Here is a 21,206-nt window from a genome sequence, read left to right on the forward strand (position 1 = left end):
CTTTACTGATAATAATTAAGTTTTAATATACATATATATATGTATGGGTCCAGGGTCCTACAGGGCGGATCCAGGTTTTATAAAGGGAGGGGGAGACCCACTTCTGAAAAAATCCGAGCGGGACCCCACCCCAGTCCAAACTCTCCCAGCTCAGGAGCCCAAATAATGTGATTCTAATTTTCATTTACAATATTATTATATTTATATAGGTGCTGATAAAGAGTCAAGAAATGACCAACCAGGTTTGATGGATGGGTTTCGTAAACTACAACACAGCGTTGATGACCTCTTGAATGCAGACCCACAACGATTACATCTTGTTGGCAGAGGTAAGATCACAACAGCCACAGAGATACCAGAGAAGAACGCGAAGTAGGGCCTGCATTCAATTATTATAGAAACTATAGGCCTACATCATATGGGGGGGGGGGGGCATCGACCCTGATTGGGGGCCGGGGTGGCACCGGAGTTTGGGGGGGGGGCACAAGCCGTTTTCGCCAGTTTTCCTTTGGGATTTTCTAATTTTTGCAATCGATTGGGGGAGGGCACATGCCCCGTGCCCCTATGACGCTACGCCACTGGGCCTAAAACTGGTGTCTAATCAGGGCCGGATTTACCATAGGGCCAGATGGGCCCGGGCCCAGGGCCCCCAAATTTTTGGGGCTCCCAAAATTGCCCTGTGCAGTGTGCATCTTCCATTTTAGCCGAAAAACACCATGTTTTGGGCCAAAATAGCCTACAAAAATTGCAAAATTTTGCGCGCTTCTCTCGCACTGGCCTGTAATGTAGCAACATTCACCTTCAATTCGGACTAAAACAGTCTAAAATTGAAATTTTTTTCACGCTTCGCGCGCAAACATCTGGTAGAATCTCAAATCTTGGCCACTAGTGCATAATGCGTTTGGGGCCTCCAAATTTTGGCTTGGCCCAGGGCCTCAAAAAAGGTAAATTCGGCCCTGGGTGTCTTGGCAGATAGACAAACATATGAAGAGCTAGACAAGAGTGTGGGAATTTGTTCGGGCAAACAGCAATTAACAGTGAGACAATTAAATCGAGACGCAAATCCATAAATAGTACAAATTTAACAAAATGTCACTTTATTTTATGAAGTTGTCTGTTTTTTCTTTGAAGGTTCGAGGAGTTTACCAAATGTAGTTTGTCCAGAAATAGACATACCTGGTGAAGGTAAGATCATAATAAGCATTATATGAAGTTAAGTTTTATAGGCACTCAAATGCAGTGGTTTCTGTTATTTGCATGTTTACTTTGCTTTGGTTTATCAATTTTGTTTTGTGTTAGTGGGTGCTTAATTTTGTTTTGCTTTTTTTTTTATTAAGCATCAGTGGGTGCAAAATGTAGTTTTACCACTACTTGCAAGTCTTGCAATACCATTGACGAATTATCTTTATGATCTTTGAATGTATGACGTGCCGAGATTCACACACATGTCTCCACCTACACCCCCGCACATCCATCTCAACCACACCACTATACCACACACACACAATACAATTACGCCTATAGATATCTTTAAATCTCAACTTTTTACTCATAGTTAGACTATCTTTTGAATAAAGTGCTCAATCCCAAAAAGGGAGAGCGTATGAGGTCTCTTCTATCTTAAAGCCATAATGTACGATCGTATAATATAAAATTGGTAATTTTTTTGCATATTTGTAATGTTTACACATGTCCCAACTTGCACCTAAATGGAATCGGCCAAATTTGTTGTCTTTGTAGGTCAACAGAGCAAAGTTCGACATATTATCATAATTTTTAAATTATGATAATATGTCCTCCCATAGAACTGCATGTTAAATGGCCAAAATAACCAGTGGGATTTCTTTCACTTTACCTTGTTATTTCAACTTAAAATGGACAGCAACCCTTCCTGGCAGTTATTACTAATATCATTGCAACATTTTGAATAAAGAATAACAAAATTAAAATTTGACGGAAATCGTATAGGCTTTAATTCTGTTCCCCAATAATAAACTGTTTTTGTTTCACCCATTTACAATAAAATACCAGAAAGCAATATGACGATCGATACCAGTGAAGCCAGCATGTTTGAAGCTGAAGAGGCGATATTCCAGACATCCACCTTAAAAGTACGGAAGCTTGTTAGTACCGCCAACTCTCTCGTGAATAGGCTGTACGACGCGCCAAATGGATACAGACCTTCAATAGAAGAAACTCTGGCAGATGCGTTAGTTTTAAACGATTATATTTATGTACCGGGAGGAAGATGGGTTCCTGCACATTGTCTTCCCAGATGGAAGGTGAGTAATTCGCAGTTGAGGCCAAGATGGTCGTAAGTGCCTTATCCAAGGGCATTTGCGACCTTCTTGTAATGCATTTAACCGCTGTCGCAAATAAGAGAGCGTCAAAGGAACGACATGGATTGGTCTATCACTGTTTGAAAGGGCTGTCGACTGGTTTATGCATGCACATTTTATTGTTCAACTATACATTATGTCAGACAACGAAGCCAACTAAGTTATGTTAATGTCGGCACGCGGCAATACCCCCGCTCCTTGCTTTGGTCTTCAAAATCAATATTACCTCACGGTCCTTATTTTCTATTGAATTTTGTCATGATTAAGGGAGCACACCACTAAATCAATGCGCCATTTGTGCAACCCTACTGAGTTCCGGTAAAATACAGAAAGTTTTTGAGGTATAATGGGCTGCTCTTTGGACTAATAATCAGAAAGAGTAGCGAATTATAGCTTAAATAAAAGTGTAAAGCCTGTGCATGAATTTGAATCACTAAAAAAGTCGCATTTTATAATTTTCGAGAAAATAGGTCCGCGTATTAAAAATGGGCAGAAACGGGTTTACAGTCATGAGAGCATGTCAAAAACAGTGAGGGCGCTGTTTAGCGGCTCCTACCGGGAAAACGAGACGGAAGACTACCCATACATTGAAACATATGTTAAACTTTCATCGATTTGCAATCGACTGGTTATCCTTAAATTTCTCAGAATGTGCCGAAAAGGCCTCAAAACGAGCAAATAAAACTGGTGTTTTTACACGTATTTCAATGGGACAATTATTTAGTGGTGTGCGCCCTTCGAAGGGCCTAGGAGTAAAACCGTGCTTTTCAGAGATTCAGCCAAAATTGAAATGGCTTTTGATTAAATTGCAGTTTTTTCGATTTAAATAGATAGTTTATATGTTAGTGAATATATTTAATGCGTTTTAGATGCAAATTGCGCTAAGATTATTCCCCAGAGGCCTTCAAAGTTCAAGAAATTGCCACAAATTGTGTGAAAACAAGATTTCTTGGATTTAAAGCAATTTGGGCTTAAGGTGACAAATCGGTGCGTGCCGTTTAAAGCTGCCAAATCTTGGTTTTATATGGGCGGGGGGGTGATTGTTATAAATCATTAACAGTAGACCCATGCAATTGTGAAACGTGATTTACTCTCATTTAAAACCGAATTTCATCAGATGGAAGGTCAAAAACTATCTAGAGAATTGGAATTTAATGCAAATATAGAAGAGTAAGCATGAATGGTCAAAATGTTGAAAATTTGCCTATTTTCGGAATCCACCATGTAACTTTGAAAGTGAATTTCTCTTGAAGTGAATGTCACAGAGCAATTCTGTTTCGAGCGTTTTACTCAAAACATTTTATATTTCAAGAAAAAGATAAAAGAATTAAATTTCATGAACATCAGAAACCCTTGAAGGGAGCACACCACTAAATCAATGCGCCATTTGTGCAACCCTACTGAGTTCCGGTAAAATACAGAAAGTTTTTGAGGTATAATGGGCTGCTCTTTGGACTAATAATCAGAAAGAGTAGCGAATTATAGCTTAAATAAAAGTGTAAAGCCTGTGCATGAATTTGAATCACTAAAAAGTCGCATTTTATAATTTTCGAGAAAATAGGTCCGCGTATTAAAAATGGGCAGAAACGGGTTTACAGTCATGAGAGCATGTCAAAAACAGTGAGGCGGCTGTTTAGCGGCTCCTACCGGGAAAACGAGACGGAAGACTACCCATACATTGAAACATATGTTAAACTTTCATCGATTTGCAATCGACTGGTTATCCTTAAATTTCTCAGAATGTGCCGAAAAGGCCTCAAAACGAGCAAATAAAACTGGTGTTTTTACACGTATTTCAATGGGACAATTATTTAGTGGTGTGCGCCCTTCGAAGGGCCTAGGAGTAAAACCGTGCTTTTCAGAGATTCAGCCAAAATTGAAATGGCTTTTGATTAAATTGCTGTTTTTTCGATTTAAATATATAGTTTATATGTTAGTGAATATATTTAATGCGTTTTAGATGCAAATTGCGCTAAGAGGATGCCCCCAGAGGCCTTCAAAGTTCAAGAAATTGCCACAAATTGTGTGAAAACAAGATTTCTTGGATTTAAAGCAATTTGGGCTTAAGGTGACAAATCGGTGCGTGCCGTTTAAAGCTGCCAAATCTTGGTTTTATATGGGCGGGGGGTGATTGTTATAAATCATTAACAGTAGACCCATGCAATTGTGAAACGTGATTTACTCTCATTTAAAACCGAATTTCATCAGATGGAAGGTCAAAAACTATCTAGAGAATTGGAATTTAATGCAAATATAGAAGAGTAAGCATGAATGGTCAAAATGTTGAAAATTTGCCTATTTTCGGAATCCACCATGTAACTTTGAAAGTGAATTTCTCTTGAAGTGAATGTCACAGAGCAATTCTGTTTCGAGCGTTTTACTCAAAACATTTTATATTTCAAGAAAAAGATAAAAGAATTAAATTTCATGAACATCAGAAACCCTTGAAGGGAGCACACCACTAAATCAATGCGCCATTTGTGCAACCCTACTGAGTTCCGGTAAAATACAGAAAGTTTTTGAGGTATAATGGGCTGCTCTTTGGACTAATAATCAGAAAGAGTAGCGAATTATAGCTTAAATAAAAGTGTAAAGCCTGTGCATGAATTTGAATCACTAAAAAAGTCGCATTTTTATAATTTTCGAGAAAATAGGTCCGCGTACTAAAAAATGGGCAGAAACGGGTTTACAGTCATGAGAGCATGTCAAAAACAGTGAGGGCGCTGTTTAGCGGCTCCTACCGGGAAAACGAGACGGAAGACTACCCATACATTGAAACATATGTTAAACTTTCATCGATTTGCAATCGACTGGTTATCCTTAAATTTCTCAGAATGTGCCGAAAAGGCCTCAAAACGAGCAAATAAAACTGGTGTTTTTACACGTATTTCAATGGGACAATTATTTAGTGGTGTGCGCCCTTCGAAGGGCCTAGGAGTAAAACCGTGCTTTTCAGAGATTCAGCCAAAATTGAAATGGCTTTTGATTAAATTGCAGTTTTTCGATTTAAATAGATAGTTTATATGTTAGTGAATATATTTAATGCGTTTTAGATGCAAATTGCGCTAAGATTATTCCCCAGAGGCCTTCAAAGTTCAAGAAATTGCCACAAATTGTGTGAAAACAAGATTTCTTGGATTTAAAGCAATTTGGGCTTAAGGTGACAAATCGGTGCGTGCCGTTTAAAGCTGACAAATCTTGGTTTTATATGGGCGGGGGGTGATTGTTATAAATCATTAACAGTAGACCCATGCAATTGTGAAACGTGATTTACTCTCATTTAAAACCGAATTTCATCAGATGGAAGGTCAAAAACTATCTAGAGAATTGGAATTTAATGCAAATATAGAAGAGTAAGCATGAATGGTCAAAATGTTGAAAATTTGCCTATTTTCGGAATCCACCATGTAACTTTGAAAGTGAATTTCTCTTGAAGTGAATGTCACAGAGCAATTCTGTTTCGAGCGTTTTACTCAAAACATTTTATATTTCAAGAAAAAGATAAAAGAATTAAATTTCATGAACATCAGAAACCCTTGAAGAGAGCACACCACTAAATCAATGCGCCATTTGTGCAACCCTACTGAGTTCCGGTAAAATACAGAAAGTTTTTGAGGTATAATGGGCTGCTCTTTGGACTAATAATCAGAAAGAGTAGCGAATTATAGCTTAAATAAAAGTGTAAAGCCTGTGCATGAATTTGAATCACTAAAAAAGTCGCATTTTATAATTTTCGAGAAAATAGGTCCGCGTATTAAAAATGGGCAGAAACGGGTTTACAGTCATGAGAGCATGTCAAAAACAGTGAGGGCGCTGTTTAGCGGCTCCTACCGGGAAAACGAGACGGAAGACTACCCATACATTGAAACATATGTTAAACTTTCATCGATTTGCAATCGACTGGTTATCCTTAAATTTCTCAGAATGTGCCGAAAAGGCCTCAAAACGAGCAAATAAAACTGGTGTTTTTACACGTATTTCAATGGGACAATTATTTAGTGGTGTGCGCCCTTCGAAGGGCCTAGGAGTAAAACCGTGCTTTTCAGAGATTCAGCCAAAATTGAAATGGCTTTTGATTAAATTGCAGTTTTTCGATTTAAATAGATAGTTTATATGTTAGTGAATATATTTAATGCGTTTTAGATGCAAATTGCGCTAAGATTATTCCCCAGAGGCCTTCAAAGTTCAAGAAATTGCCACAAATTGTGTGAAAACAAGATTTCTTGGATTTAAAGCAATTTGGGCTTAAGGTGACAAATCGGTGCGTGCCGTTTAAAGCTGCCAAATCTTGGTTTTATATGGGCGGGGGGTGATTGTTATAAATCATTAACAGTAGACCCATGCAATTGTGAAACGTGATTTACTCTCATTTAAAACCGAATTTCATCAGATGGAAGGTCAAAACTATCTAGAGAATTGGAATTTAATGCAAATATAGAAGAGTAAGCATGAATGGTCAAAATGTTGAAAATTTGCCTATTTTCGGAATCCACCATGTAACTTTGAAAGTGAATTTCTCTTGAAGTGAATGTCACAGAGCAATTCTGTTTCGAGCGTTTTACTCAAAACATTTTATATTTCAAGAAAAAGATAAAAGAATTAAATTTCATGAACATCAGAAACCCTTGAAGGGAGCACACCACTAAATCAATGCGCCATTTATGCAACCCTACTAAGTTCAAGTAAAATACAGAAAGTTTTTGAGGTATAATGGGCTGCTCTTTGGACTAATAATCAGAAAGAGTAGCGAATTATAGCTTAAATAAAAGTGTAAAGCCTGTGCATGAATTTGAATCACTAAAAAGTCGCATTTTATAATTTTCGAGAAAATAGGTCCGCGTACTAAAAAATGGGCAGAAACGGGTTTACAGTCATGAGAGCATGTCAAAAACAGTGAGGGCGCTGTTTAGCGGCTCCTACCGGGAAAACGAGACGGAAGACTACCCATACATTGAAACATATGTTAAACTTTCATCGATTTGCAATCGACTGGTTATCCTTAAATTTCTCAGAATGTGCCGAAAAGGCCTCAAAACGAGCAAATAAAACTGGTGTTTTTACACGTATTTCAATGGGACAATTATTTAGTGGTGTGCGCCCTTAATGGACTGTTTCTTCTACAGCCTGTCTCAGAAAAAATTGTGCAACTGAAAAGCGCCCTCTATGGCAATTAGAAAATACCGTTGTGACCATAGACATACCACCTAGACCTATTACTGCCCATCCCTTACCACAGCGGGAGGTGAATCCCCGTATCCAAGGTGATATTGACGGATTGACGGGGTTACTAGGCGCGGAGAATATCGCATACATGTCTGACGCGCTCGTTTGCGTAATTGCTGCGCCGTTATCACCCGCGTCAACTTGCGACATGTTCCGTAGACGCGAATATAATCTGCTTGCTTGCGTCCGGGTATGCGTCCTTGTCAAAGTTGTTGCTAAGCAGTGTTGACTTCAGTACGCGAACCAAAGTCATAGGTCTAGGTTCTTGTTTGTCTGGGGTTGTGACATGATGCTTACACCAACGTCAAGGGCGCAGTCTTTGCATGTACAGTCCTCTTGATCTTCCCTAGTAAAAGTGGCACAATTGTGATTTTACCCTGTCGTAGTAACTAAACATATCTCGAGATTAAAACGAGCAAATTGAACAGAATAAACGGCATTTGAGAGCTAAGACTACGCCCTTGACGTTGATGTAAGCATCATGTCACAACGGTATTTTCTAATTGCCATAGAGGGCGCTTTTCACTTGCACAATTTTTTTTTGAGACAGGCTGTATAGTGCCCTGGCGACTTTATGCTCATTTTGTGGGAGCAGGTGATTGTGAGTTGAGGCTTTCTGGCTCTCAACCCTCGATTAATCGATTCCCATTCTATTTCCAATATGTTTTATAAAGTTCTAACGAATGTTGGATGATATTACGTCATCAAACATTCGTTAGAAGTTTAACATTACTGGAAATAGATTGGGAATTGATTAAACAACGAAGACATGTTGCATCGAATATTTTACGTCGAGGAGTCTATGGTCCGTTACGATGGGTTGGAGCTTAAATACACTACTAAACAAGTATATGGGGTTAGAACTTATGTCTCGTAATTCTTAGTGAAAGAAATCCACCCTTGTTATCATCATGATCATGTACACATATTCTTTGTCTACAGGTAGCAATCATAATTCCGTTCCGAGATCGTCACTATCATCTTCCCATCTTACTTAAACATCTCGTCCCGTTTCTTCAGAGACAATACCTTGAATTCGGCATATTCGTCGCGGAACAGGTAATGGTAGCCTATTTTAAACTTGAACCGTTTTAATTCAGAAACGTTTAAGGGCTGGGGTATGAACGTTTGGACAGTATTTATTGTGGGACATTAGAGCATATCAGACATATCGAATTGCATTCTGAATACGAAGAATGTCATTCGGATATCAAATAATTTTGATTTTTGAAATTCGCAATTTAATACACATTTTATGGCAAATCATTAAAATTGATATTTTTGATATTTAACAGTACTTGAAGTAAACTTTATAAATCTGATGATTTATACTTAAAGTGTATGTAGGTGGGATGAAAAGCCGACGATCAACTGAAAATTTTGACCTTTCGTATTGAAGATATGGATTTTTTCCCAAAACACCAAAAAAAATTAGGTCTTTTTGGGAAAAAATCCATATCTTCAATATGAAAGGTCAAAATTTTCAATTGACCGTCGGCTTTTCCTCCTGCTACATACATTTTAAGAATATGTCATTAGATTTTTATCATTTACTTCGAGGACTGTTATATATCAAAAATTGGAAAAATATCTAATTTTTATAATTTGACAAAATGAAAAAGAAAATTATTTGTTATCAGAAAGACATGCTTCGTATTCAGAATGCAATTCGATAGGTCTGAGGTGCTCTCATGTCCCACAAAAAATACTGTCGAAACGCAATAAACGCTCATTTTAAATCCCTTAAAAATGTCGGATTATATAAAGGGTATTAAACTTTGAATAATTTTCGAAAACATTTCTGAAAGCTTGCTGCATTGCATTTTAACATAATGACAAAATATTTTGTGTGAAAATGTCTGTCTGCCAAAATATATGTTACAGTAACATTTTGACAATAATTTAAAAATGCTGTTCTAGTGTTCTGAAATGAAACGGGTTGAACATGTTTTCAAGACTGACCTTTAGGCCAAATAAAAAAATAAACATGTTTCACGTCCTCTCCCGCTTCCTTTTTTTAGGTTTCCTGAAATATATTTTTATTTTTTGAAATTCACTTATAACTTTTCAAAAAATATGTCTAGGAAGTTGGGATGCTTTCTGTAGCCTTGTTAAGATACAAGAAACATTTTAGGAAGGTTTTGTGATCATTAGAGGGGGTGTAACTCTCAGAACAACAAATAAAAAAGGGCCTCCTCCTTTTCCCAGGCATTATTGTATGTACGCTAAAACAGCTCTAATTATGGGTATTTACATCAATTTTGCAATAAAAAATAGAAAATAAAAAGCCCCCTCTTCCTCCTTTTTTTTGAAAACCCGGACGTGAAACATGTTTTATTTTTTACTGCCTTATATAAGCTTATATAAAACGACATTCCTAAATGTTATTTTAATAACATAAAATGTCGGTTTGACCAAAATTAAAACAAGCTTTTGGATTTTAAAAAATGTGTTTGCTGGGGTGTTTAAAAAACGTTATGTTCTTATTCTGATATATTTTTAATGATGTATACACGCTAAGAAATAAAGGTTCTGAATAGAACCTTTTTTGTCCTGTCAGGAGAACCCTCCCTCTTGAACCTCTAAATAATTTTGGAGAACCCTTAAAAGTTCGCTAAAGAACCGAAAACGGTTCTGTATCACATTTTGGGGGCCATTTTCGATGGTTTTGGAACCATTTCTGGTACTTGAGAACCTCCATGGGTTTTCCTGAGAAGACAACTTTAGAAGTCCTCCTGAGAGGACAACTTTAACCTTTATTTCTTAGAGTGTAAGGAATTAGTAAAACTAGACGCAATCTTTGCAATTGAAAACGTCGAACGTGTTACAAACTAATTGGTCATTTTGGATATTTTAGTCATACTTCAATTCTGATCTTTTTACCCTTTTATAGGCCAACGGCTTGCAGTTCAACCGCGCCATGCTGATGAATGTCGGGTTTGTGGAAGCCCTTAATTATACCCACTGGGATTGCTTCATATTTCACGATGTGGACCACATACCTCTCAATTACGCCAATTATTACGGCTGTAGCCATATGCCAAGACACTTCCTCTCCGGTGCTGATAGATGGGGCTACAAGTAAGAATGTTTGTCTGTTTGTCAGGGTTCTTGTTTATCTGTCTGAATAGTCTGATGTTAACTAGTTTTGTCTTTCACAATAATTGTGCAAGGACCATTATATGCCAAGATTCTTCTGTGGTGAAAGTCTTCATTAGGCCAATGTCATAGGCCTACCCTTTCAAACATTTACGTGGCGTAGATTTCTTTTTGACATTGGGGGGATGGGGTTGGAAAAAATTTCTTAAAATATAGTGAATCCGGCACCTTTTGGCGACAGAATAAGTGAATGGTAAAAATTTTGCCATTTTGATGCTAAACTGATGAAATATTGTGAAAAAGTGGAAAATTTTGGTGGGGGGCTAAAATGGCCAAATATGAGGTTAATTTGGTCAGACACCCACATACAGGCGTCAACATTGGGGGATGATTGTATGGACCATCCCCCGGCAAAATATGGGGTTTATCCCCCCATCCCCCCCCCCCCCGGATCTACGCCTATATTTTCAACTGTCTGTAGGCCTATAATAAACCTATAAGATTGCACACAGTATAATGACAAATACAGCCTCCAAAAATGTGACCGTGTTTAGAGTGAACTTTGAAAATATAGACCACACGCCATTCCAATGTTGTTGTATCAGTACTAGCAAATTAGACTTCAAGATAAAAAGTTTGGAGATTTTGTTTTTCAAAATATCAAGAGCTATCTCAAGAACCACCGCGCCAATAATGGGCTTCTTTTTACTTATTTTAATGCATTTTTTATGCTGATTCCAAATGTGGTCATGAAAATGTACAATTCTGAAATTAATTTTTGAATTTTAAACAAAATTGAAACTTTTCTAAACCAGCGAGGAGTGGGTTATGTGCCCATCAGCTTCCATCACGTATAAGGCCTTCAATTTTCATAACTATAAAAACAAGCACTGAAAGCAAAGTTAACCTCACCCAAATCACAGATTCTGGGAAGATCTGTGCAGGATCTGTGCCGAAATTGATATACATAGGGCCTAATTAGAATGACAGAGCCTACGTTTTTCTCTGGCCGTCAATAGTCTGTTCCCGGGAGTCTGTTGCGTGCACGGCGGTAAGTCTAATGCGATTTCCAAACATTTTAGGCCTATTTGAAAATAAATATGCGAAAGTCGTCAAATCTAATGAGTAAGAAAACTTATATAAGCAATGGTGGCACCAGGATTTGTTTTTTGGAGGGGGGAGGGGTGGGCATGGCGCGATGCCCGGAAGGGGGCGAAGTGAATTTCAGGGGTGGAACAAAATCAACAAATTGTGCGCCACTGTTCCCCCCCCCCCCCTAATGTTGACTCCTGTATGTGGGTTTCTTAATACCAAAATAACCTCATATTTGGCCATTTTAGCCCCCAAGTGCCAATTTTTACGCGCTTCGCGCGAATTTATTCCAGTTTTGCACCGTCAGTTTAGCGTCAATATGGTAAAAATTTTCGCGCGCATACTTTTTTCTGACGCCCAAAGATGCTATTATACGTAAAGAATTACCCCCCCCCCCCTTTCAAAAAGATATCTACGCCACTGATTTATGTCTTAAATTTTTCAATCACCATAGTCCAGTATCTTCAAGGCTTCGTGCATCCCAACCCTGATTGAACGTGTCGGATACCCCACCTCCAAGTCATCCGTGTTTTTCATAACCACTTGATCTTTGTGAACTTCTGAAAATAGATTGAACTTGTGACCTATCACAATCCCCATCAATTGTGCTGTAATTCTATGCGGGATAGCGTGATCTCGATCGTCTGATAGGATCGAGTTTGTTCCCATTACCGTTCTGGGTCAATGTGTTCTACATATGGTAAATCACGAGACCGGCTGGTCCCCATTCCTGCATGAGAAAATATTCTGAAATAATTCATAATAATTCAAATAATATACAAATATCAAATGTTTAACAGAAAACGTTCAAATGTTGAAAGGGTATAGCGCTTTAATAACATTTTTCAAAACTTGCTCCAAATAAGTGCCGGGTATAAGTGTTGACGAAATGTTTTGCAAAAGCGTTTACCAAACATATTTCAAAATAATGTTTTCAAAACATCTTCAAAATGTTGTTGTTGTAGATAATATTTTTCATACAAAACTTTTCATAAGGCCAATTACAATTGATTCTTAGTTTCCTGTTTCCCGCCCGCGTCCAAAGTAGAGAATTGCAAAATATTTAATTATTTTATTTATATTTTGGATTTTCTCTTTAAAAATAACTTTTAATGACTACCATTTGCTACTTTCTGACTTTGATCATATCATCTATAATGAGGAATAAACATAGAACCTAATTGTACCATTACTTATGTATAAAATCAAACATAGTAGTAAAATAATTAAATGCATGCTCCTTGTCAAAATGGCTTGATGTAGGTTGCGACTACTTATTTTAAAATAAAGAAAATAAAAGATAATTAATAATTAAAAGTCGCCTCATCCCTGGTATTCAACCATGAAACAGGAAACTAAGAATTAATTGTGAAGGGCCTAACCTATGTATAATTCACGCAATTCTTGGCTGACCGAAAGGGAATAGGAGGAGGGAGATTTTTAGCAAGTCCGTAGCAAGTTCCTTTATACACATCTGAGCTGCGTCTTTGCGATCAATTCCGTACATATAATTTACCGCAAATTGTAGAGAATTGTCATTTGTCCATATATTCTAACAGAAAGTAAGGTATTCCTATAGAAAATGAATGCATGCCTATAATGAGTTGACATTTGGTTTAAGACCCGTGGGGGGGCTTGAAATTTGTACAGGGAATGTGTATATGTATGGACAAGACTGGTCATGTAAAATACAGTAAAACATCCACCTTATTTGTAGATTTATGTTATAAAGGTCATTAAACATGTTAAATAATACATTGTATAGTCATTTCAAGATTTTTTAATTTTTAATTTTGAAAAAAAATTATGAATGTAAACACGTGACATCCATATGTCAACTCATCTAGATACAGGCCCATATTAAACTTTGGGGACGAGGACAGCCAAAGGCCAAAAAATATCCGCTTTTTGACCCGAAAAGACCCATTTGCGAGTGTAGCAAGCGAAAAAATAGAGGTTTTTAATGCCTTTTCAGTCTATAAAGGTCCAAATTTGAAAAAAAAAGTCCACTTTTTAATATCCCCAGTCCACTTTTTGTTCAAAATCCCCCTCCTCCAATCAATCCTGGTTACGGGCCTTAGATACGGTATTTTAACACAGGCATGAGAATTTTCTTGCTTTTGAAGGATTTCCTGCTTTTCGTTTTTTGGCCTTTTTAGCCTCATTTCACGCGCTTTTTCAGGGTTTTTCTAACTTTTTCAGGATGATCATTCTCATGCCTGTTTTGTATTCTATTTTTACTATGCAGACTTTTATACGGTGGTTTCTTTGGGGCTGTAACTGGATTCACTCGTACCCAAATACAAAGGTTCAACGGCTTCCCCAACGTGTACTGGGGCTGGGGAGGCGAGGATGATGACATCTTGGGGCGTATACGGCAGTTAGGATTCTTCAAGACGAGGCCGTGGGGAGTGATGGGGTGGTATAACGTTATTAGTCAACATCACGAAAGCGCCAAGAAAAATACAGCACGGTATGTTTATTATTGTGCTCTTTTATGTAATTGTAAAAGAGTGAATAATTCACTCTTCAAAAGAGTGAAAATCACTCTAAAAGAGCCACGCTTTCAGGGTATAGCTTATGCATATAAGGGGCATACTCTTTTTTCAAGTAATTTTCACTCTCTTTGAAGTGATTTTCACTTTTCTGACTCTTTTAGAGAGTCAGCTTTTCACTCTTTTCACATTAAAGCCATATTATAACATTTGCTGAGGAGAACGCCCTCAAAAAAATTTAAATTCAGGTTTTTACACGATTGTAATGTACTTTAGTAAACAAAGATTCTCTGCAAAAATCAAGACTTTAGGTGCTGTAGTTTTGTCAAAATCCGAGATTTTGAATAAACCGCCGGAATCGTCGTTTTATTATTACATTAGAAATATTAGTCGAACGCGACATGCGATGTCAACACACCCCTACGTGCACGGCGTGCGGGACACACACACACACGTACACGCCAGAGGATCGTACCATATTACAACCGCCGGAGTAACATGCATTGGCGCTAGTAGTAAATTCCAATTTTCTTTGCTTTACCTCACTTGTTCGGCTCAAAATTAAAAAGGACATATCTGACAGTACATGCTAACATTTTATTGAAAATGAATACTAATCTATTTTTAAAGAAATGTTATAATATGGCTTAGAATGATGCGACTCTTTGCCCGGTTATTTAGCTACGTCATATACATTTTTCTGGACATTTCCATAACTAACGGGAAGGTTATGCAGTATATTAAAGTTTAATTATCTTATTTTGACATTTTTGGGTAAAAAAGCAAGATTTGTTAAAACTAAAAACGGGTTTAAATCAATGTTCCGATCTGAATAAATATGGCATCTCTAAATATATTCGAAATCTTATACGAGTCTAAACTTCATCATGATCAAGCAATCGATCAATCAATCAATCAATCAAACTCTTTAAAATAAAATGGCATACATGGGCCAAAAATAGGTTTCGGACTTATCCCATACACAAAAATGTTCTTAAAATGTTAGAAACTTGTTTTGATATTATCATGTGACCAGTCCAAACGGGTCGGTTGCCTGATGAAGTCTTGTTGTTCCAGACAAAACGCAACGTCACAAAGTTGCAAAAAGTAAATTCCAGTATTAGATGTATTTCGAAATCTAAAGTCTGCACAAAAAGTAACCCAGCTGTTATAAATACGCCTATAGATTCAGAACAAATAATTGTTTTCACAATATTTCAACATAGAGAGAAGGATGATTTATTTACACGCATTTTGATACCCCATTCGTCAAATGTCGTTCAATATTAACAACACAGTAGTGCTTTTACAGAAAAATACCCGAATTTAAAAGTTGCAGTTTACAGCAATCAATGGTTATAATGCCAGCACTGTAAACACGTAAAGCCCGCCATTATCTTCGCGCTTACTTCAAATCAATACAAATAACTGCAACTTTTAAATTGGGGTATTTTTCTTTCAAAACACTGCTGTATTGTCAATATTGAACAAAATTGGTCAAATGGGGTATCAAAATGCGCGTAAATAAATCATCGTTCTTTTTATGTTGAAATATTGTAACAACAATTATTAGTTCTGAATCTATAGGCGTATATATAACAGCTGAGTTACTTCTTGTGCAGACTTTATATTCAAAACGTTTTAATAACATGTATAAATGTCATGAAAAAGTTTTTATAAAGTTCTATTTGAATTTGAAAAAGCAGTACCTCCAAATTTAAAAAAATTACGGTTGTCAAAATATTATTAGTATTTTTGGGCAAAGTATCCGTAAAGAAAATATATAACTCATCTTGATAATTTGTGTTATCTTGTCTTTACAGGGTGTGTCTATTGAAACACTACTTTGAAAGAGTATACTCTGACGGTCTGAGTAATCTGGAATACTCCAAACCCAACGTGACTCTTTTCCCGCTCTATATAAATATTGCAGTAGATATTCAGCACTTGGACTGGAATAGAAGTTGGACTGAATGTCCGGAGAACCCTCAAAGGATCCAAGCAGCGGTTGCCGATGCGCCGGCTGCGGCCGCAGATAAGTCCGCAGACGCACCCAAACGAGAGCGAAGAGGAATAAGGGCAGATAACAAGAAATCTTGAACCAAAGATATATTATGATTGGACAGTTTGCGCGGAAAAGGCTTGATTGTATGCGACAAGAGAACTAAATGGATTGGACGGTTTTGTTTAAACAACGGCGCAGAACATCAATGCCACAATTTTATATATGTATGCTGTAAGGAAAAGGTCAGAAATGAGCAGGGAAGAAGTATGAGGATGGGAAAGAGTGAAACGACCAGTGAACACCCCACCGTTGCGTTCTTTATCAACTGGTTGTCTGTGTGTCTGGTCCAACGACGGGAATCGTAAATGTGTTACATGTAGAGGAGAATATAGTATTTCGTTTAAAAATATCAGTATGAGGCCGACGATACTAAGTTAGATGTGGACAACTAAAATGAACGGAGCCGGCGGAATGAAGTTGTGTGTTATTACTAATTCCCCCCGCATGTTCGACATTTCGTTAGTTCGACAGCCAATGAACAACAAACACCGGATTACGTGCGACTTTCAACAGGGTTTGGGTTTGGGCAGCAGGGATTGTGTTAGCGGCAGAGTTGATCGTGTCATATATATGAAGTGTCGAACGAACAGAGAGTGTCCATTAATTATACATGTACCATGTTTTTTTGTGACCATTGATTTTATATTATGTATCTGAACAGTTCTTGTTATGTTGGACCTATTACATCGGATTTACTTAGAACATTGTATGAGGCGAAACAGATTCGACATGTGACATTTAAAAATAAGCTTTAACGTCTTTCTTTGTTTAAAAATATATATTAACTATAGATATGTGCAGGAAATGAAACCGGCAAAAGGGTATAAACTTAGTGTCGTAGAACAAACAGGCAAAGTTTGGAATGTAGGCCTGGTCCCACTGTTTACACTGCAAAAACAGAAGAGCAACGCCTAATAAACACTTTAACACTTAAAAAATTAACACTTGTTTGTACAGTTAAGGTATAGGGTGTTAATTATAACACTTGTTTGTACAGTTAAGGTATAGGGGTGTTGATTTATAAGCACTAAATACGTAGATGTTTGTTTTTAACACATGATAGTGTTAAAAAGCACACTTTTAAACACTATCTTGTGTTAAAAAACATAATGAATACTTCACTGTACAAACAAGTGTTTATTAAGTGTTGGTCTGCTGTTTTGCAGTGTATGAGTCACTAAGAGGGTTGAACTTTAGATAGTCAATGTTCCATTCGAATATACAACTTCCACCTTAAACTTTGACAGGGTCTGTAATTTATACCGAGAGTAAACATGGTAAAACTTTAGAATAGAATCTCACAAAAACCTGTCGTGATTATAGAGGTTTATGTCATTGCCTGCATGGAGGCACTTTTAATTTCAAGTTATATATCACCCATACAAAACAAAGACGAAAATTTGTCTTTTTTTCACGTCCAGGCGCGATACTCGCATATCTCGAAAATGGTATCAAACCAAATTTAGAAAAATGGTACCTTAGTCGCACAGATTTTACTCGAAAAGTTTATTTTCAAATGACACCGATTATATACCAAAGAAAATCAATTTAAACAAATTTAACTCAAAGGGTATAAAAGTAAAGAAAATAGGAGAATAACCAAGGAGTTCATTTTACACAGAAAAGTACTTGCTTTGGGTACTTTTGTACGCAGGTGATATACAACTTAAAGTGATTAGCGGTTGTGATGCTATGTGCTCTATTTATTTGGTATATAGGGTGATTTAGCATGGTGAGTTCTGGTGCCATATAGTTTGGTGCCAGATGGTTTACATGTTTAGGCATATTATTGGTCTAATCTAGGTTTTAAAGATAATACTGCGTACCACCGATACACAGTTATACATGATGATTGTATTCAACAGGGTGATGATCAATGAAGAAGAGTTTGGTGCTGTATATATAGTTTTTTGTCAAATTATTTACATATTAGGCCTATATAAGAATAATGCTCATACACACAGGTCAGTTAACCCAGGAATTATATTTCAACATATATCTTCCCAGCAAACACAAAACAGAAAACGTGTAAATGCTGGGTTATATAAATGTATAAAACATTTTAATAATTAGCATTCATAAAACATTTTTGAAAGCTTGATGCAAAACATTCTAACATAAGAGTTGACAAAATTTTTTACCAAAAAGATTTTGCAATAACATTGTGAACATTGTGACAACATTTTTGAAACGTTACCGTATTGAAGTGTGTTTTTTCATATAAAACGTTTTTGTGCTCTTTATATAACCCGACATTTAAATGTTATCAAATGTTTTGACCAAAACCAAATCGTGTTTATAATACATTTAGGCCTATAACGTTTTGATACAATTTTTGTGTTTTTCTGGGCAAGAAGCAACTCGCCAGCTTATGCCATGTGCGGTGTGATCATCGGACCAATGGGCACCGAGTTCTGCCGACGGTGTTGTGGTCTTGGGAAATTGCACTTAATGGTATCAAAACGTTTGCTTCACCTACATTTATGTGTAAATGGATACCGGCTGATGCTGGGATGGTATACATATTCAATGTGCGAGAGGAGTGGCGGTCCCTCCCCCAGCCATAGGCGGCGGGAGCGGAGGGGGACATGGAAATCCTAATAGAAGACAAATTAAAGCAATAATTATCCTGTGTATCTTCCTTTTTAGCCAGAAAAAAATTGTTTTTAGCCAGAATGTAATGTTGCACAAATGCCAAATTCCTCCTTCATTTTGGGCTAAAATAATCTGAAATTGAAACGTTTTCGCGCGATTCACGACCAAATATGTATACTAGTATGTTCTAATAAAAACCGGCACAAAATATGCCCCCCCCCCAAAAAATAATATTATGCTTCCACCGCAACTGCCCCAGCAGCATTATACGAGTGAACCTTTACTTATTTGTGTTAAATATCCTGCCATCCTTCCCAGGATTATGAGGTGTTATTGTATAGCTAAACTATCACGTTTGGGTGTCATCATTGCGTATTTATGTGATTAATTTATTATGTATCTATAGGCTATATGCAGACGGGGATTGCTCATCCAAATTATCACCTCAGGTGATATCAAATTTAGGGTCAGAGACGTACCGAGACCAAAGATCCGGGGAAGGGAGGACTAATTTTTTTCTCCAATTCAAATCTTTTCGTTTATTAACAATTATGGTCATTACAACTTTTCGGCAAGTTTGTCCCGGTATTTAGAGCATTTTTGTCCCGGTACGACTCTGGTTACACTGCCAAAACGTGGGTTAAAATTTGTAACCAACAGGATTACCAGGTGAACCACATAATTGTTGGTTAAAATTTTTAACCAACAAGTTTAAACTTCTGATGACATGGGTTAAAAAGTTTAAAGTTGTTGGTTAAAATTTTAACAAACATTTGTGTGGTTCACCTGGTAATCCTGTTGGTTAAAAATATTAACCCACGTTTTGGCAGTGTAGGGTTATTCTAACCTTGACAGTGTAACTGTTAGCATTCTCAAACTGTCTAGAGGGGAAAAAAAGAACATGGCGTCATATGGTTCGTCAGCAGAGCCTGTTTATAATAGAGTAAGGGTTTATCTAACCATAACCCAAAACTCGGATATCATGCCCCTGAGGTGATCGTTTAGATTAACAATTTTCCATCTACATAGCGCTACCAACATTCCTTGATTACACACACTCTTTGACTAATACTCGATGTTAAGTTTAGCCTGGAAAATATGTTTATTTCCTAGCAAGAGAGATAAATTTCCCTCCAACCTAGCAGGATTTCCCACCATTTCTTATGTATTTTTTATCCAGATAGCAAACTTTCCCTTCAAATTATACCAAATTTCCCAGCAAGGAGTTTGCTAAATTGCTATTTTTCCAGGCCTGAATAATAGAAAATTCATCTAGGGTGATCAAACACAGAGAAGAGAATATATTTTTCAATATTTGTTTATCTATGCATATTGATGAGCAATAATTTGAATATTTTTAAGAAACAATGAAATCAAATATGATATTATTATTATGATGTGATAATTATGATGAAGTCTTGTATATTGTTGTTCCAGACAAAACGCGACGTCACAAAGTTGCAAAAAATACTTGAAATTCCAGTTATAGATTATTTCAAAAATTCTTCGAAACTTTTTAATAATATCGGGTTATATAAAGGTCATGAAAGCGTTTTATAAAATTTAATTGAAAAAAGTTTTAATCAACATTTTAAATATGCCGTCAAAATGTTATTATCAAATTATTTGTGGGCAAACATATTTGCAAATTATTTTGTCAACACTTGCATAATTAATCTCGACGTCAAGTTTTCAAAGATGTTTTCAAACGTTTTCAAATCCTTTGTGATAACCCTACGTTATAAATTATGTTGTGATCTGTTAAATTGAGTGATAAATGTATATGCTCTTGAAAGAAATGTGATGTTGTTCTAACAAATAAAAATAAAAGTGATGTTGATTTGTTCAAAATTATGAGTGTCTGTCTTTCTTTCCCCTCAGCAGTATAGCTATACTTATCAATTGAATACCTGAGTGGAAGAAGGGCCCAACTCCATCAAAACTGTTTTTGAGATATTAAGAAAAAACTTAATATTTAGAAAAGTTTTATAGACAGAACGTTTTCATCTTCAGGGGACCTTTAATACATGAACATACAATAGTACATACATTCGAAATTATATTTGATGTTTCCATGGCAGCGGTACAGGTCTTAATACGAGTTGGAGTTGGGCCCTTCTTCCACTAATATACTGCAAGTGCCAGTTCTGTGTTATAAATAGCTACAGAAATTACGTAATCACCATTAATTGCACAAGTAGAACTCATGTAATATGTTATCAAGAAAATTTATTATAGTGAAAAGCAGATTTCATGGATGAACAAAATTCCTCTTTAACCCTATATTTGTGGAAGAAG

The 21,206-nt window shown here is 36.7% G+C and overlaps 2 protein-coding genes across 2 annotated transcripts in view; one reads left to right on the forward strand and one right to left on the reverse strand.

Moving 5' to 3' along the window:
- Positions 1–21,206, reverse strand: part of LOC140164946 (diphthine methyltransferase-like) — a 145,980-nt gene that overhangs the window by 62,021 nt on the left and 62,753 nt on the right. The gene's annotated exons all lie outside the window — the stretch shown is intronic.
- LOC140164943 (beta-1,4-galactosyltransferase 5-like) lies at positions 1,112–20,747 on the forward strand. Its single transcript, XM_072188342.1, has 6 exons — positions 1,112–1,185; positions 2,032–2,282; positions 8,505–8,621; positions 10,456–10,643; positions 14,002–14,226; positions 16,072–20,747. Exons 2-6 carry the CDS (start codon positions 2,040–2,042, stop codon positions 16,346–16,348), a joined length of 1,050 nt encoding a protein of 349 aa, XP_072044443.1. The 5' UTR covers positions 1,112–1,185; positions 2,032–2,039; the 3' UTR covers positions 16,349–20,747.

Source organism: Amphiura filiformis, chromosome 11 (assembly GCF_039555335.1).
Source record: "Amphiura filiformis chromosome 11, Afil_fr2py, whole genome shotgun sequence".
Lineage (NCBI taxonomy): Eukaryota > Metazoa > Echinodermata > Ophiuroidea > Amphilepidida > Amphiuridae > Amphiura > Amphiura filiformis.

Bases quoted from the DNA above. Each gene is read 5' to 3' on its own strand.
- LOC140164943 (XM_072188342.1), top strand. From the start codon at position 2,040: ATGACGATCGATACCAGTGAAGCCAGCATGTTTGAAGCTGAAGAGGCG. The intron at 2,283-8,504 runs GTGAGTAATTCG...CTTTGTCTACAG, and splicing joins ATTGTCTTCCCAGATGGAAG to GTAGCAATCATAATTCCGTT. The intron at 10,644-14,001 runs GTAAGAATGTTT...TTTACTATGCAG, and splicing joins GCTGATAGATGGGGCTACAA to ACTTTTATACGGTGGTTTCT.